General features: G+C 43.0%; 1 protein-coding gene across 1 annotated transcript in view; it reads left to right on the forward strand.

Moving 5' to 3' along the window:
- Nucleotides 1-18,549, forward strand: part of DNAH10 (dynein axonemal heavy chain 10) — a 161,990-nt gene that overhangs the window by 83,139 nt on the left and 60,302 nt on the right. The window contains exons 37-44 of the mRNA XM_003796031.3: nucleotides 611-729; nucleotides 2,298-2,456; nucleotides 5,232-5,367; nucleotides 7,080-7,202; nucleotides 8,228-8,362; nucleotides 8,662-8,878; nucleotides 12,511-12,630; nucleotides 13,781-13,926. Of these exons, the coding sequence (XP_003796079.1) occupies nucleotides 611-729; nucleotides 2,298-2,456; nucleotides 5,232-5,367; nucleotides 7,080-7,202; nucleotides 8,228-8,362; nucleotides 8,662-8,878; nucleotides 12,511-12,630; nucleotides 13,781-13,926 (1,155 nt within the window). The remainder of the gene's footprint in view (nucleotides 1-610; nucleotides 730-2,297; nucleotides 2,457-5,231; nucleotides 5,368-7,079; nucleotides 7,203-8,227; nucleotides 8,363-8,661; nucleotides 8,879-12,510; nucleotides 12,631-13,780; nucleotides 13,927-18,549) is intronic.

An 18,549-nucleotide genomic window follows, 5' to 3' on the forward strand; every position in this document is an offset into this window, starting at 1 on the left:
GAACCCACCACCTTAGGTGTACGTGGCTGGCGCCTTAGCCGGTTGAGCTATAGGCGCCGAGCCAGTTACAGTTATTGTTTAGGTGGCCGGGGCTGGGTTCGAACCTGCCAGCTTGGGTGTATGTGGCCAGCACCCTACCCACTGAGCTACAGGTGCTGCCCACAAAGTTTTTTTATTTTGTTTTGTTTTTGTAGGGAGGGGTGGTAAAAATGTTCTAAATTGATTACGGTGATAGTTGCACAACTCAGGAAATATACTAGGAACCATCGAGTTGTACACTTTAAATGGTGAATTGTATGCTATGTGAATTATACCTCAATGAACCTTTTTTTTTAATCTTTAAAAATAAAAAAGATTGGGGCAACACCTGTGTCTCAGCTGGTAGGGCGCTGGCCAAACGGCAACAAAAAAATAGCCAGGCATTGTGGTGAGCGCCTATAGTCCCAGCTGCTTAGGAGGTTGAGGCAAGAGAATCTCCTAAGCCCAGGAGTTGGAGGTTGCTGTGAGCTATGACGCCACAGCACTCTACCGAGGGCAATAAAATAAGACTCTGTCTCTAAAAAAAAAAAAAAGATTTATTTTAACTCAGCTGCCTATGCTTGTCCCACAGGTGGACAAAGTGGTTCAAATGTTCGAGACCATGTTAACCCGCCACACAACAATGGTGGTAGGGCCTACGGGAGGGGGCAAGTCTGTGGTCATTAATGCCCTGTGTCAGGCCCAGACCAGGTGAGTACAGTTTCTATGGGAAGGGCCTGGTTGCTGGGGTGGTTTCACAGGAAGCGTTTGGTGGCACTATTACCAAGTCCTACTTTGCTTTCTGATTTCCTGGGAGGGTAAATTTGTCCTCAAGAGTCCCTTAATACTCAGATTATCTTTACTTATTTCATTGCTGATTTAGTTAACCTATTTTAGAATGCTAAATAGCAACTCTTTCCTATGTCAGACAGTGAATGGTTGATTTGTGAAATGAGAATTTGATGAACCATCTTGTAAGGATATTTTGATAGTGAACTTAAGTCATATTTTTTCAGTGTTGAGATTGCTTCTTTCCAGTAAGTCAGCAACCTTTGTGGTATCTGAGTGGTTAGAAAAAGTGTCACTTCCTTAGATTCTTATCACCAGCCCTGCAGAGGCAATTTTGCTTGGAGGAACGTGTGACTTATGTAGAACATCACAAAGGCCTGCAGGGGACTGACAGCTGTGTACTGACAGTGGATCTCCTGACCTCTCGGGAGCAATAACTAGATTGCAGAAAGACTTCAGCGGATGCCAACAGTCCAGCAAAAATCTAAAGCAAGCCTTATAATATTTGTGGCTTTCATATTTGTAGATTTATTTATACAGTCTGATGAGCGACTGTCATTTCTTCTTGTTTCTGTATGTTTCCTTTAAGGAAACAGCGGACAGTGGCTTATGGGCTCTCACTGGGTTCTATCTGTAGTTATCCTGCATTTCATTATATGATTAATTCACTTTTAGGTAACTTATAGAATTATCTCATACATGTGTGTATGTGTAATATAATATGCATAATTATTTGTGAATTATGAACTATGGTTTTGTGTGATGTTTAGGCTTTTTTAGATGAATTAACCATGTGTTGCAGGAATTTACAAGCATTACAGCGGGAAGCAACCTGTCTACTTGATTTATGAAGTCAGCAACACAGAGCAGATACTGTTCTGTAAATAAGAGAGATTGAACGTTAGTGGTTCAAAGGCTTGTTGCATTATCCCAGATGACTGAATATTGTCTCCTTCATACCATTAACTGTGGAACATTTACATAAATGTCAGATATAGTAGAACTTCCATAACTCACCACCTCCCTACACTGACCATCTCCTTAAGTCTAATTTTCATAGACTGGACATGCACCACATGTATGTATTAGTACAGTGGGCCTAGTTCCTTATGTTGACCACCTCTGTATGTTGACCAGTTTGTTATAGTCCCTTGGGTGGTCTGCTTACAGAGGTTCTACTATATATGAATATGTATGAATATGAAATATACACAAAAGTTATAGCTTCTTGGTGCCCTTCACAGGCAAAGCTGTGTTTCCAGTTCACACCTCATTTGTGGTAAAGCCATATTTTTCTTGAAATGTGCTCCCTTTGCATTTAGTATAAACCACTACCAGTGAATGGGAAGCTGGTGGAGGGTTTATGTGGATTACATTCTAAATTTTGAACTGGATTCAGAACATCTGATTCTTCACATAGGCAACCCAGACTGATTTGCTAATGCTGTTAGTTTGCCTGGACCAAGGCTGAAGCCTCTCTTCTGATTTAGGCTTGGGATAATGACAAAGTTGTACACCCTGAACCCCAAGGCTGTAAGTGTCATAGAACTCTATGGTATCCTGGACCCCACCACCAGAGACTGGACAGATGGGGTATTGTCAAACATCTTCAGGGAAATCAACAGGCCAACGGATAAGAAGGAGCGAAAGTGAGTATTTTTCTAAAAAGGAAAGAGCCTAGACTAGTTGATAATACTTAGCTAAACCTTACAAATTGAGGCAAGACTAAGTAGATATTGTAGCTTTAGACATAGAGTCCAGTCCTAGGGGCTCTGCCTATGACGTGGCAGGTACCAACTTAGTGCTCTTTGTGTATGACTCCAGTCAGTCCTCTTCCACAGTGTGATGTGGGAGATGCCACATCTGTCCCCAAATTACCACAGAGGAACCCAAGGCCTAGAGGAGGCAGGAAACTTGCCCTAAGGCCAGAGTGTTGGACTCTGGGTGGTGTGACTCTGAGCCCTTAAATGCAGCCACCATGCTGGGCTGTCTGGTCACTATGCTCGAATAGGCAAGGAAAGGTAGCAAAGTGCCGTGGAGAATCCTGGGACCTGAGTAAGGACTTTCCTACCTATAGACATTGCTGGCATTGCTCTGCTGACCTTATCACATGCTGTGGTAAGGGCCACTGAAGCCAAGTGTAGAAACACACTGTGGGTGCACCATAGGAAAAGGTTTTATCATAATTGTTGCCTGTGATATGTCCTGGGTCAGCTTAGGAACAGTCCTGATTAATGTTCCATTAATAATAAATAACAAGAGTTTAAAGTCCCAACTAATAGCTTTAAAACAAACTCTTTTTAGCACTTCTCTCCTGATTTGGGATTAATCCAGTATCTCATGTTGAGTTTAGGTATTATGTCTGGGGTCCTTCAGTTTTGAGCAGTTTCTCAAGATTTCTTTGTCTCCTATAACCTTGGTGTACTAGAGGATTTCAGATCACTTATAGAATGGTCTCAGCTTGGGTTTGTCAGATGCTTCTTCACCATTAGATTCAGGCTGGGCCTTTTTAACAGGAATGATGCAGGAGTGATGTGTCCTTCACAGCACCTGATTGGAGGACATTGGTTTGCCTCATTATTGGTGGTTTTCACTTTGGTTATTGGGTGAAGGTGCCACTTCAGTTTCCCCTTTGCAGCTGACATGCAATCTGTAGTGAGATACCCTATGACTATGTAAATATACCATTTTTCATAAAAATTTCACCCAATGGTTTGAGCATCTATTTTTTTTTTTAAGAGATAGTCTTGCTCTATTGCCTGGGTTATAGTGTTGTGGCACAGTCATAGCTCACTATGGCTTCGAAGTCCTGGGCTCAAGTGGTCTTTTCACTTCAGTCTTCTGAGTAGCTGGGACTATAAGCTCGCACCACCATGCCCAGCTCATTTTTAAATTTTTTGTAGAGATCGGGTCTCACTAGGTTGCCCAGGCTGCTCTTGAACTCCTGAACTCAAGCAATCCTTTTGTCTTGGCCTCCCAAAGTGCTGGGATTAATGGCTGCTTGAATCTTGTCTTCTTACAATGAATATAAAATGGAGTCTTTCTTTTGGGATAATTAGTAAAATTTGAATATGGGCTGTTATTAGATAATAGCTTAGTATCGATGTTAAATTTTCTGAATTTTATAATTGTGCTGAGGTTATATAAGGGAAGGTGCGTGTTCTTAGGATATACATGCTTGAATATTTAGAAAAGGGTATTATGTCTGCCACTGACTCTAAAATAATTCACGGGAGACAAAGATTAAGAGAGAGAGCAAGAGCGCGCAAATGTTGCAACAAAAAAAATTAACAATGGAGAATCTTGTTAAAGGATACATGGGAGTTCTTTTGTTCTATTTTTGTAACTCTAAAAGTTTGAAATTATTTCAAAATAAAAAGTTGAAGGGCAGTGCCTGTAGCCCAGTGTGTGGGGCGCCAGCCATATACACCAAGGCTGGCGGGTTTGAACCCGGCCTAGGCCACCTAAAACATCAATGGCAACAACAACAACAACAAATAGCTGGGTGTCGTGGCGGGCATCTGTAGTCCCAGCTGCTTGGGTGGCTGAGGCAAGAGAATCCCTTAAGCCCAAGAGTTTGAGGTTGCTGTGAGCTATGACACTACAGCACTCTACCCAGGGTGACAGCTTGAGACACTGTCTAAATAAAATAAAATAAAATAAAATAAAATAAAATAAAAAGTTAAAAAGGAAAGAATACTGGAAGAAAATAAGCCAGAATGTTAATGCTGCAAAAAATCTAACTGCTTATATAGTGAATTAAATGGAAGCAATATCAAACCACCATTCCCTCACAACAGAGTAACAGAGTCTGTCCATTGGGGATGGACTTTATACCCACAAAGTTGAAGCTTCACTTAGCCTTGGAGCCAAAGTAGACTTGCTGCGAGGACAAATGATGTGTGAACCAGTTGTTGTAGATGCAGCTGCTCCCAGGGACCCAGCAGGTAGCATAAGTGAGGGAAGTGGCCAAATTGGATGGTATATTAGTTTCCTAAGGCTGTCGTAACTAGAAATAGAAATTTATTCTCTAATAGTTTTAAAGGCCAAAAGTCTGACATAAAGGTGTTGGCAGGGCCTCACTCCTTCTGAAGCCTCCAGGGGCAAATCCTTCCTGCCTTCTCTGGCTTCTGTAGCTCCAGGTGTCCTTGGTTTGTGGCCATATCACTTTGATCTCTGCCTCTGTCTTCACATGGCCTCTTCCCTATGTGTCTCAAATCTCCCTCTGCTTTGCTGATTTTTAAATGTTGGCAAAGAACTCAATTTGTTCCCTGTGGGCCAAACCTCTGGACCATGTAAGATGCTCTGTCTCAGATCCTGGCTAGAAAACCCTGGGAGAAGCTATGCAAACTGCACGGGCAGGTTAGTTCCATGATTGGAAACTATCTTAAGACCTTTGGCTCACCTTCCTGTGGTTTCTGTAGGTACATATTATTTGATGGTGATGTGGATGCTCTGTGGGTAGAAAACATGAATTCTGTGATGGATGACAACAGGCTATTGACATTGGCCAATGGGGAACGTATCCGGCTTCAAGCACACTGCGCTCTGCTCTTTGAGGCAAGTAGTGATGAAAAATAATTTTTAATAGACATCTTTCTTTTGAAAATTTGAATGTTTATTAAAGTAGTGATAAGTATAGATGATTATAAAAAACAAAGAACAAAAGTTTATGATGAGTACAACTTTGTTCTTTATCTACTCCCCGCATTCCCTCTTTATCCCAGAGATGATTATTTCTACTTTTTTTTTGAATTGCTTTTTCTGATGATTACCATAGTAGGTATAAGCAATGTGGTCTGCATGATATTTCTTCCTTTATACATTTTATCTATTGACTGACTGCTATGAAAGTGAGAATTCATCTCTTAAACCACTAGCTAACCTCCCCTCCTCAGGATAGTATATTGTTAAGTCAGTTAATAATAAGCCATGTTTACATTATTATGAAGATAGAAATATTGACTGCAGAGCCAACTGGTATATTGTGATTACATTTACTTTCTTTTAGAACCATTTGTTTTGTTTGGAGTTTGTAATTGCCTTCTTTTTTCTTTTCTTTTCTTTTTTTTTTGAGTCAGAGTCTCAAGCTGTCACCCTGGGTAGAATGCTGTGGTGTCACAGCTCACAGCAACATCAAACACATCAACAGCCAAACATCAAACATCAAACTAGGCTTAAGCAATTCTCTTGCCCTAGGCTCAGTCCCTTCCAGCTGGGACTGCAGGCACCTGCCACAATGCCTGGCTATTTTGTTGTTGTTGTAACTGTCATTGTTATTTGGCAAACCTGGGCTGCATTTGAACCCACCAGCTCTGGTGTATGTGGCTGGCGCCCTAGCCACTGAGCAACAGATGCCAAGTCTGCCTGCCTTTTTTCCTTCATACCGTTTGTCTTTATCTTATCCTCATTTGTTTTTTGTTCAGTTGAGCTCCTCTGTTTCCTGTAGACTGACTATGCTCTAAGGCCTTCAATATTCTTACAGCATGGAATGCTTGTTACATAGCTGTGGCCCTGGGACATGCTTTCACTCTGACTTAACATTAACATTATTCCTAAATTGGCCTGCAAAATTTGTCAGCACATAAGTATTTGTACATATCATTATCTGTTGGCAGATGGAACTATGTCTTCTTTCATAGAAAGAGATAGGATTGTTAACATTGCTGGTTTAGCTATGTACTTATTATGTTTTATACTATCTTATCTGAACTATGTTAAAAAAAAAACACTCCAAAATGATATTTGTTTCTGGGTCTAGGGACTTAAATAACTTATTTTCTTCTTTTTTTTTTTTATTTTTGTCAAGTACACTACAACATATTAATTTTCACTTTAATTTTGTAGTAATAGAAATTTTTAAAAAGTGTTAGATTAGAGCAGTGGTTCTCAACCTGTGCTTTGGGGGTTGAACCTCTCTCTCATAGGAGTTGCCTAAATAAATCGTGCATATCAGATATTTATATTATGATTCATAACAGTAGCAAAATTACAGTTATGAAGTAGCAATGGTTGGGGGGGTCACTACAACATGAAGAACTATATTAAAGGGTCATAGCATTAGGAAGGTTGAGAACCAGTGCATTAGAGATATATAATATTCCCATTATAAATCAAGGTATTGAAGCAGAAACTTCATGTAAGTTATGTTAATTTTGGTATGACTTGCATTTTATGCACTTGTAAAAAAAATTGCTCAAGAAAAGGCCCTTAAGCATCTTATCCATCTTGTTTGTAGCTATCACTGTGACTGATTTTCTTCACTTCTCTAGGTTGGAGATTTACAGTATGCATCTCCTGCAACTGTCTCTCGGTGTGGAATGGTTTATGTGGATCCTAAAAACTTGAAATATCAACCATACTGGAAAAAGTGGGTTAATCAAATACAAAACAAGGTGAAAACTATTTCTAAAATTATCAGTTGTGGTGGTTACTTGGATAACAGCTCAGGGGGATATTTGTAATTGAAGGCCATGACCCTGTCTTTGACCTGCCAATGTCCTTGAGCACAAATGGAATGAAAACATGGCAGACACACTTATGAGACTTCAAATAGTTCATAGCCAGTGGGATGAGCAATGATTTCAATGGTCTGAACCAGAGGCTGATAACCTTTTTCTAAGGGGTGGATAGTAAATATTTTAGGCTTTGTGGGCCATAGGCTTTCTTTTTGCAACTGTTCAATTCTGTTATTGTGATGTGAAAGCAGCTAGAGACAGTATATGCACAAATGGGGATGGCTGTTTACCAGTAAAACTTTATTTGCAAAAATGGGTAGCAGACCAGAGTGCATATTGTCTTAACAAAATTGTTCTTTGAAAGGAACAGAGATGGATATTTTAGTTGTGGACAGGTTGTGGTTTGACCACACCCAGGATACCATGACCATATTCTCAAAGGGACACAGAAGATGGTCTGGGTGTATCTCTAGAAGGGCTGCTAAGCTGGAGATTAATTAGGATCCAGGACATAATTATCCCAGAGAAGACCAAGAGAAACATAATATGATCATTTGAGGCACTGTGATATGGGAGAGGGTGTTGTCTAAGGAGCCATGCAACCCCTGGTGGGTTCCAATGCTTTGTAGGAAGAGGGGTCTTCTGCTACTTTGCTGGATGACTGCAGTTAGGTCACTTGAACTCTTAAGACCCTTTTCTGTGAAATGGGACCTATTACCCTCCCTCCCAGAGTGAGGTAGACCCTATGAAGCAAAATGAAATGCTTCATGATGAAATGAAATATGTTTTATAAAGGACAGAGCTCTCTACAAATATAAGGCACTATTATCAGGCTTTCCTTACCTGCCAAACTTAATCATTCACCACAGTATGTTTCTGACCCCTCACAAGAAAAGGTCTCCACTAACTTCATTTAAATAAATGAACCCTTGAAGATGCTTTGGAATTCTGCCCTTTTCTAGGTGGAGCAAAGCATCTTAGATAGTCTGTTTGGGAAGTATGTGCCCTATCTCATCGATGTGATAGTAGAAGGGATAGTGGATGGAAGACAAGGAGAGAAGCTGAAGACAATCGTCCCACAGACAGACCTAAATATGGTAAGAGATGATCACTGCTGCTAGCAAAAAGAAATTCTTCCCTAAACATAGACCTGCAGTGGGCTTTTAAGGGGTGTGAAGATGCCAGATGGGTAACCTGTGACATCACGGCTTAGTATGAGAGACAACATAACACCCAGCGTTTGTGACTCCACACAAGTCAAGATGGGCTCCATCTGTCTGAACTGATATGGCAGGACATAATGTCCCCATCACTCTGGGATCCAGGACTTGGGACTGCAACTGATTCTGTGTGGGTAGAATATATGAACTGAACCAGATCTTTTCCTGTGAACCAGGTAACCCAGTTAACCAAGATGTTGGATTCATTACTAGAAGGAGAAATAGAGGACCCTGACCTACTGGAGTGCTTCTTCCTAGAGGCTCTGTACTGCTCTCTGGGTGCCTCCCTGCTGGAGGATGGAAGGGCTAAATTTGATGAGTGTATCAAACGCATTTCTTCTTTGCCTACTGCTGACACAGAAGGAATTTGGGCCAAACCTGGGGAATTGCCAGGTAGGAACTGAGTGTCACCTGTTCTACATTGAGTATTTTTGGTTAGATTAGAGGCAGTGAAGTTGCTTTGTCATGTTTCTGTCTGTATGGGTTTCCCAAATTGTTTGCTTTTGTAGAGAAACAGGCAATGGTCAGAGCATCTGGTGGTACCCTCAGGAGAAGTTCAAGTGCATTGAATGCTATAGCAGAAGAACAACCCCTTGGATGACCTTTCTTGATGTGTCTAAACTTTTCTCACCTGAGTTTAGGCACTTGCTTCCTTTGCTCTGTTTAAGCTCTTTAAATGTTTCATGTTCTGCATGATCTTGAGTTTCTTCTCCTTTAGGCTTTCATTTTTTGTTTGTTTGTTTTTTTTAAGTCATCTCTTTAAAGTTCTACAGTTTAATTCATCAGCTGTGTTACTGGGTATTTGCTCAGTAGAAAATCCAATATGGGCTTATAGGTTGTTCATAGGAAACCACCAAATTAACCTTTTTAAAGTTTTGCACAGAAACATGCATCTTCAAAGAGCTAGATAGAATAAAAGGCATGCATTCTCTGAGGACTGTGTGTAGCACTGGAATCCTTTTTTGTTCATCACGTCATATCTTAGTATGCTTTGGCAGGTAGGTGACTTTTTAAGTTGCATTTTAAAATTTTTACCTGGGGTGTTCCTCCTTTTTTCTTTCTTTCTTTCTTTTTTTTTTTTTTTGAGACAAAGTCTCACTGTGTCACCCTCCATAGAGCGCCACGATGTCACAGCTCATAGCAACCTCAAACTCTTGGGCTTAAGCAATTCTCTTGCCTCAGCCTCCCAAATAGCTGGGAGGTGCCTGCTACAATGCCTGACTATTTTTTGGTTGCAGTTGTCATTGTTATTTAGCAGGCCCCGGGCTGGGCTCAAACCCCCCAGCTTCAGTGTATGTGCCTGGCGCCCTGCTCACTGAGCTCCAGGTGTTGAGTCCCTAGGGTGTTCTTTTTAAAGTTTAAAATGGCCTCAGTTCTTTCTAGTGGAGAGTCATTAGGCAAGTAAAAGACATTTTAATGGTCTGTGCTCTATTTGGTGGCAGTCTGTACAGTTTCAGAACCCAAAGGCTCCTTTGGGGGATGCTTCCCAGTTCTGCATGCCACACTGCAGGCCCCTTATTAGAGACAATGTGGGCCCTGTCTCCTGGGTTTGTGTTTCACCCTAGTTTGCCCTCATCCTGGGGACTCAAATGGCCCTGAGGACACCTACTGCACACAAGCTCAGCAGCCTGTTCCTTTGAGTACATCATGGACCACCAGCCTGTGACACCATTCTATTTGTGTGTCACAGACCCCCACCTCCTCTCTGCCTAGAGTTTGTCTCCAGGGCTCTGGCTACACATATGTGACCTCATGGAGACAGCCATTCAGTCACCCAGGGTCTACTGTCATCTTAAGCTCCCTGCTACCATGTTCCTTCTCTGCACCCTCACTTCCTGTTGGCCCATCACTTCAGCCGTCCTTGCCCAAATATCTCACCCCTTGCCTAACTGTCTTTCTGCTGAGTCCCTCCGTAGAAACCCCAGGTCTGTGTTCTCTGCCTCTCCAGGGGCTGAGTGGTAACTGAGAAAACCATGCAGCCAGGAGGACAATGCCTCCCTAAATCACAGTCTCCAGTTAGAATGCTCCCTGCTCACTCCACAGAGCAGCTGACCCATCTTCTCTCTAGACCCTCCCTCTGCTCTCTCCCCTTTCTCTGCAGAGGATCTTCTTGTTTCAACTGGAAAAATAGCATGGTCTGGTAGGAATTTCTCCTTCCAGCTGTCAAGCCTGCTGGTGCCATTGTCCCAGCTCCTGTCTCCTCTGTACTTTCACAGCAAAAGAGGAGACCCTGCCCCCACCGGCCAAGGCCACCCTGCCAGGTCACCTGCCCCTCCGTCCTCAGGCTTCTTGCAGCATTGGCGCCTCCCACTCCCATCCGTGGTCTCTCTCTGTCTGCCAGCTCCCAGCAACTCCTAAGACATGCTCTAGTAAAACTTTCCCAACTCTTGTCACCTAATGGAGATGTCTCAATGCCTCTTCCCTTTTGTTTTGTTTATTTATTTAATTTGCCTGAGTTCACAGAGCCTCTTCCCTGCCTTAGCTGCGTGTCCAGCAGGGCTGTCTGCAGTGCTTTCTTCTCTCTGTTGTCTCCCGTGTTTCATCCCAAACTGCAGCCCCAACTTTCTCCCCACAGCTCCAAAGAGTTGCCAGCTGGAGTTTTCCAGTTTTGATTTCCTGACCTTGACATAGTTGACCACCTGCCAGCCTCTTGAAACTGTCCTCCTCCCTCAACTACCCACCTGTCAGCTTCTGTCCTCTGCCCTCCCTCAGATCAGTGTTGGGTCCTGGGTCCTCCCTTCCCTCTTCCCTCCTTGGCTGGGTTTTCACCATGACCTCAGCCTCTGCCTGCCGGTCTCTATCCCTTCTGAGCACTCGGCTGGGTCCCCTTTGTCGTCTGTCTACCTCTCTGTCACATGTTAGCTGTTGTATTATGTATTATCATCTGCTATCTATGATTATTATCCATCTCTCATCTAGCTAGGTGTCAGGCACCTTCTATTATTGTAGCATCTCTGTGGCATGGATCATCTGCCATCATCTGTCTTGTCACATCCATGACCTTGACACTCTTTCACTCCAACATGACCCTTCCCTGTCAGCTCTGCCCTCTCAGTGTCTCTGGATTTGTCATTTCTCCTGCCGCTCTCATTACCTCTACTCTGGACAAGGTGGGATCTCATTCACAGCTGTCCTCGTCTCTAACCTTCCTTCCTTCAAGTCAGTTTTCCTATCACAGCCTTACCAATCTTTTAGGAATAAAGATCTAATCCATGAAGGGCTGATGTCACTGACCCCTCAATACCCACTGGGCAAAGAACAGGCCCTGCAGGGTGACTGCCGGGCTCCTCCCAGGGTGGCCCTGAAGCCCCTCTGGCCTCAGCTCACTCTGACCTTGGCTATGGCAGGCTGCACCTGCATGTTCCGCCATGCCACGTGCCCTCCATCCCCCAACAGAGCCTCCCAGTGGCCCTCAGGCCTCAGGTTGATGGCATTTTCTTTGAGAGGCCTTCCTTACAGTGGTGGCTCCAGAATTTTGTACTGGTGTGGCCTATACAGGTGGCCTATACGTCTATCTTGGGGCAGAATATGCAAGTGGACTTCTCTCAGAGGTGGGCTTGCATGGCACCTCCGTGATTGGCGATCACAGGAAAGCGTGAGTAGGTAGAAGTGACAATGATTCTCTGAAGAACAAGTCTCCCAAGCTGCTGCTGCCACCTGGGCCTTCTCAGGTTTCTGCCCCACCTTCGCTGGATGCCTTTGTAGGCTGCCCACTAGGCCTGTTCTTCCTCTTCTGCAGAGCTGCCCACTAGGCCTGTTCTTCCTCCTCTGCAGAGCTGCCCACTAGGCCTGTTCTTCCTCCTCTGCAGAGCCCGGAGCGCTGTGCTGAGGTTGCTTTCTACTTGTCTGTGTCTTGAGGTCCATCGGGGCAGTGCTAGTTCAGAGTGCTCAGAAGGAGCAGCATGGCATGCTCACTCTGCTACCTGTCCAGCAGCTGGGCCCGCTGTTCATGCCAAGCAAACACCAGAATTGATTCTGTATTTTAAGTCTGTGATCACAGTGAAACAGGCTATATTGCATTGCAGGTCACCTACCAACCCTGTACGACTTTCACTTTGATAATACACAGAATCGATGGGTCCCATGGAGTAAGTTAGTTCCAGAGTACGTCTACTCTCCAGAGAGGAGATTTATCGACATCCTGGGTAAGTGGGTCCAGCCCCTGCTCCCAGGTTTAAGACTATGTGATCCTTGTTCTGAGAGGAGTAATGGAGACCTTGTAGTATCTCTGGCACCCTGAGTCCTACCCAGGGAGCTGGTGGAGAGAAACTGAGAAGAGGGAGCTGTGGGCCCTGCTGAGAGGGCAGCACCTTAGGTCCTTTCAGTCTGCTGCTGGCTCTGAGCATCTTGGGATGGTTGCACCTCTCAGCTCCTCCCCTGCTGGCAGGGCCCCGCACGCATGGTGCTGCCTTGTTTTCCTTCATGTTTCCTTAGGCTCCCATCAGCCCTCAGAGCTGGCTGGGCATGGGAAGGACTCAAGAAAGGGATGGAACAGAGTGAACAAGGCAGTATTTTGTAAACAGTGCTGCCTTGCAGAATTGTGTGCTGTGGGCATTTATATACTGAGACATACTTTAAATGTGTTCCTCTGGGTATTTAGATGAAATATGGGCCAAATATGTTCATGGAGCATGTAAATGATTTGGGTCCATTGTGCTTATAGAGTGAGGAGCCCATCAGGATTGAAAACTGCTAATGTAGAATTGAGCCAGACTTGACTTGTGGTTTCATTCTATCTTTAGTAAATAAGATCTTTCAGGAGTCTGAGCAACAGGGAAGCTGAGTTTTTAATATCCTGAGTATAAACCAGAATTAGATGTTAAAAATGGTGTAGAGCCAGATATGGTGGCACTCACCTTAATCCTAGCACTCTGAGAGGCTGAGGCAGAAGGATCACTTGAGGCCAGGAGTTGGAGGCTGCAGTGAGCTATGTTGATACCACTGCACTTCAGTGAGATCCTGTCTCAAAATGAACAAACAAATAAAACCTAGTTTGGGCATTTTAAACCTGGACTGTGGTAACAATTATATAGCCTTATAACTGTATCAGACTCATCAAATTGTATACCTAAAATGGAATGCAAGTTATACCTTGATAAAGCTGTCAGAATAATGGCTGGTATAACAAGGTCCTCCTCAGAACAGGTTTCTCCATACTTTGTTTTTGGAATCACAACTGAGGTTGTGCTGATGCTTTTTAGGGGATTTGAGGGATTTTGTGGAACTCCAAGTTGCCAAATGCTCACCCTGTCTGGACTTCCTGCAATGTTTTCCTTCTTAATGTGTTTTTAATAGTTCATACTGTGGACACAACTCGGACTACTTGGATATTGGGACAAATGGTTAAAATTAAACAAGCTGTTATTTTTGTTGGAGAATCTGGCACTTCTAAGACAGCCACGACCCAGACCTTCCTCAGAAATCTGAATGAAGACATATATGTGAGTCATTACTAGTATTAGTTCTGTACTGCTGCATAACAAATGACCCCAGCAGCTTGGCACAATGCACACTTGTCATTGCAGTTTCTGAGGGGGAAAATCTAGGAGTGGTATAGCTGGGTGGTTTTGGCCCAGGGCCTCTCACAGAATTACAGTCAAGCTGCTGGCCAGGGCTTGACTAGGGCTGGGGGTCCTTGTCCAGGAAAACATTTCACATGGCTGGAGTCTCAGTTCCTCCCTGCAGGGCTCTCTCCAAGGGCTGCTAGAGTGTGGTCGTGATGTAGTAGGTGACTTCCTCCAGACTGAGTGTCCTGGAAAGACAGCAAGGCTGATGCCATGATGTCTTTTGTGCCCTAGCCTTGGAAGTCACTGGCTATCCCTTCTGCTGTATTCTGTGGCTCAGGGAGAACCAGAACCACCCTGGTGTCGTGTGGGGGAGGTGCATGAGGGTATAAGTACCTGGGGGAGGGTGGTTGGGGACCCCTGTGGAGGCTAGCTATCATGTTTTTCTTCATCATTTGGGGGTTTCTAAAATGTTTTAGGTTTTTTCCTCTGCTTCCTGCAGCTCTTTGTCCACTGTGGTGGTGCTGGGTGAGGGGCATCTGTTAGACATGGGGTTTGCAGTGTGTGCAGGACAAGCAACAGCGAGCAAGTCTACCTTGGTCTGCCCTGAATGGCTTTGCAGGCAGTGGGACAAACGCAATGATGACTACAGGGAATGTGGCAGTGTGGGTGTGGCAGGGCAGGCAGAGGCAGTAGGGAGGCAGGTGCTCATTCTCCTCTGTACCCTTGGGCTATCCTGCATGGGCCTGCCCTGCTCCCCACTTCACCTCTCCTGGCTTTGCACAATCTTTGCTCATGTTTTCTAACTGGGTGAAGACTCCCCCAGGAAGCTTCCTCTCACTTCCAGGAGCTCCAGCTCTTAGATTCTTGCCTCAGATCTGCCAGGGCTCATTTCTCTCTTTTCATTAATGCCTGTTCATCATTTAAGCTGCCAGTTCCTGTTTTGGCCTGCGGGGCCCTCAGGAGAGGAGGGCCTCTCAGATTCTCCCACTTAGTTTTATGCCTCTTTCACTCCCAGGGGCTCAGGTAGCCATGCAGCCCTCTGGGCTCTCTGCTAGATATCCTGAGGGCTGAAGGCAGGGCAGGGCTGGAGTGCACCGGCATCCTATTGCATCAGCTGATTTAACCTTAGGGTGTCAGTGTGGCCAGCATAGAAGGCACATTTACAGTTGGGGGAGCTGCAGGTTTGTGGAGTTGGGCCCAGGGAAGCCGTACTGGAGAGGCTCCTCCCAGCTCCCTGCCCTGGGGCTCTGCAGCTGGTGCCCATTGGCTTTAGATGCATATTCAGCTACATCACATCCAGCTTATGTCACCTGCACTTCAGGTGCCCTGATTGGAGGGCGTTATGGAAGACAGTGGTTCTTAGAGTGTGGTCCCCAGATCAGCAGGGTTGACAGCACTGAAAACTCATTTAAAAGACCCCCCAGACCTATTCAATTGGAAACTCTGGGGATGGCCCAGTGCTGTGTGGCTCAAGCCTGCCTGGTGCCGCTGGCGTGTGGTGAAGCATGGGAACTGCTACCCCAAAGCTCTCAGCAGCCCCTCTAAGAACACGAACAAGAGGGCTCAAGGATGCGAGAGTGACACATGTCACACTTGTGTGAGAGGGGCTACCCTCACCTTTCTCTCCACCAACTCCTGGTTGTTTCTGCTGTCTTTGACCTATTTGTGAAGCATGCTGGGACTCTGTGTTTTGAGTGTTGTTGAAAATGTCATTGTGCATCACATCCCACATGATATAGTCAGTCTTTGAAGAAGTCCAAATAGATGTCATTACAATCAGATTGTAGGGGAGGAAAAAATGAAATTCTGGAAGTTAAATGACTTTTTGGAGGTCACCTAACTAGAACCGTGCAGAGCCAAGACCCCTTGTCCACTTTCTGCAAAGCCACATTGTCCCTAAGGCCCATACACAGAAACTCATTATTGGCTCATAGAATCTGCCAAAAGGAAAGTGGAATTCTTGCTTTAGAACTTGAAAAATAATAAAGCACAGACCCACGCTATGTCATCGAAGGGTTAATTTAGAGACCAATGAGTTTGTAAAATAGAGATGGTGGCTTATGCTTATATATACATATATATATATATATATTGGAATTATAGGGTCACATTTTAATTCCTGAATTTTACAGTTCAGCATTAATATCACAACATGTATACAAATGGTATAAAACAAGTACAGTAGTATTTTTAATACAAATAAACTTCTATTTTATGGAAAATCTATATTTCATATCTATAGAGACAGCCCATCTTTTCCAAACAATAGCCAAAATTAAAATTACAAAATCTCCAAAACAGGGAAACTGCTTCAGTTTAAGCTGTTCCAGGAAAAATGGACCCATAACACATTATAAGAGTGATCTAAAGATTATAGCTGGACTTATTATTTTTTCCCCCCAATCCATTAAGTTGTAGTTTAGGGGCAGTGTTCTCACTTCAGCATGATCTCAGATCATAGATGAGCAAACTCACATTAAAATATTTACAGTTAACTTGTTGTCCTAAAAATAAAACCTCTTACTGTTTGCCTCAGTAGTTTCAAAAGTCACTTATGTACATGAAATGTGCTTTTGCTCTTTTTTAAAAAGCAGCTTTCATACATATTACACCCTTGTTCATGAAAAAGCTTCATGTGCTGCATGATGACTTTGGCTTGAGTAACTTCTTGGATCAAATGGCTTCTAGATATTAAATGCCACTTAGCACTATTCTTTATGAGTCTTTATAAATTACACTTTAAAACTTGCCTGCAGCTCTTCAGAGAAAGAGACAACTTTACTAACATAGCAGAAAGTTACTTCAAAGTGTCTTCCACAAAAGATGGCAATGGTAGGTAGCTGAAAAGCCTTCTGTTCTATTCACTCCTCTGAAGATTCTAGAGAAAATCATTTGGAATACTAGTGTACTGATTCTTCCTCTCTGTTATCTCTAAAAGTGCTGAATTTTAACATATTAACAAAAATCTCCATTTTGAATCCAGGTTTTCTTTTTTCTAAATTTATTTTTCTTACTTGTACATGTGTATATTAGGTTTCCACTTTTGCCTTCACAGAATTAAAAAGGCTAAATTTAATGACAATAACAATGTTTAACATAAGGACTGAGAACAAAAACCTCATAAAGCATGAATGAAGATAAATACATTGAGAAAAGAAATCAGATGATTGCTGCAACGAAATATTAAGCAATAATAATAGTAATAATGCAAAGAAAGTAACATTCACATTGTCAAATAGGAGTATGTCTATCATAGAATACTTTGATCAGTTAACTTCTTCTTATTTTGTTTTTTCCAAAGTCTCAAAAAAATGGACAACTAATATTTATAAATAAAAATAAAAGATAATTTCAAAAAAACAGATCATGCCAAATCTTATGGACAATAGAAAAAGAAATACTTCAAAATCATTCTACTTAATCTGGATACACCTGATATTAAAATTGGAGAAAATATATTATTATAAAGGGGAAATTACAAACATATTCCACACAAAGGCATGGAAGTTAAACAATCTTATGCTGAATTATAGTTGGGTACAGGAAGAAATTAAAAAGGAAATCATTAACTTCCTTGAGTATAATAACAATGATGACACAAGCTACCAAAACCTATGGGATACAGCAAAAGTAGTCCTGAGAGGAAACATTATTGCTTTAGAAGCCTACATTCAAAAAACAGAAAGGCTCGGCGCCTATGGCTCAAGTGGCTAAGGCGCCAGACACATACACCTAAGATGGTGGGTTTGAACCCAGCCTGGCCCGCCAAACAACAATGATGGCTACAGCCAAAAAAATAGCCAGGCGTTGTGGTGGGCGCCTATGGTCCCAGCTACTTGGGAGGGAGAGGCAGGAGACTCGCTTGAGCCCAGGAGTTGGAGGTTGCTGTGAGCTGTAATGCCACAGCACTCTACCCAGGGGGACAGCTTGAGGCTCTGTCTCAAAAAAAAAAAGAAAAGAAAAGAAAAGAAAAACAGAAAGAGAGTGCATCAACAAACTCAGAAACCACCTGATGGAATTGGAAAAAGAAGAACAATCTAAGCCTAAACCCAGCAGAAGAAAAGAAATATCCAAAATTAAATCAGAGATCAATGAAATTGAAAACAAAAGAATAATTCAGAAAATTAATGAAATAAGGAGTTGTTTTTTTGAAAAAATAAATAAAATAGATAAGCCCTTGGCCAGATTAACTAGAAGTAAAAAAGTAAAATCTCTAGTAACCTCAATCAGAAATGATGAAGGGGAAATAACACTTGATGTCACAGAGATACAAGAGATCATCTCTGACTACTACTAGAAACTTTATGCCCAGAAATTTGATAATGTGAAGGAAATGGTTCAATATTTGGAATCACACCCTCTCCCTAGACTTAGCCCAGATGAAACAGATCTCCTGAACAGACCAATTTCAAGCACTGAGATTGAAGAAACAATAAAAAATCTTGCAACAAAAAAATGCCCTGGTCCAGATGGCTTCACACCGGAATTCTATCAAACCTTCAAGGAAGAGCTTACTTCTATACTGCAGAAATTATTCCAAAAGATTGAGGAGGAAGG

The sequence above is a fragment of the Otolemur garnettii genome, unplaced genomic scaffold (assembly GCF_000181295.1).
Source record: "Otolemur garnettii isolate 467f Iridium unplaced genomic scaffold, OtoGar3 scaffold00099, whole genome shotgun sequence".
NCBI classification, from domain to species: Eukaryota; Metazoa; Chordata; class Mammalia; order Primates; family Galagidae; genus Otolemur; species Otolemur garnettii.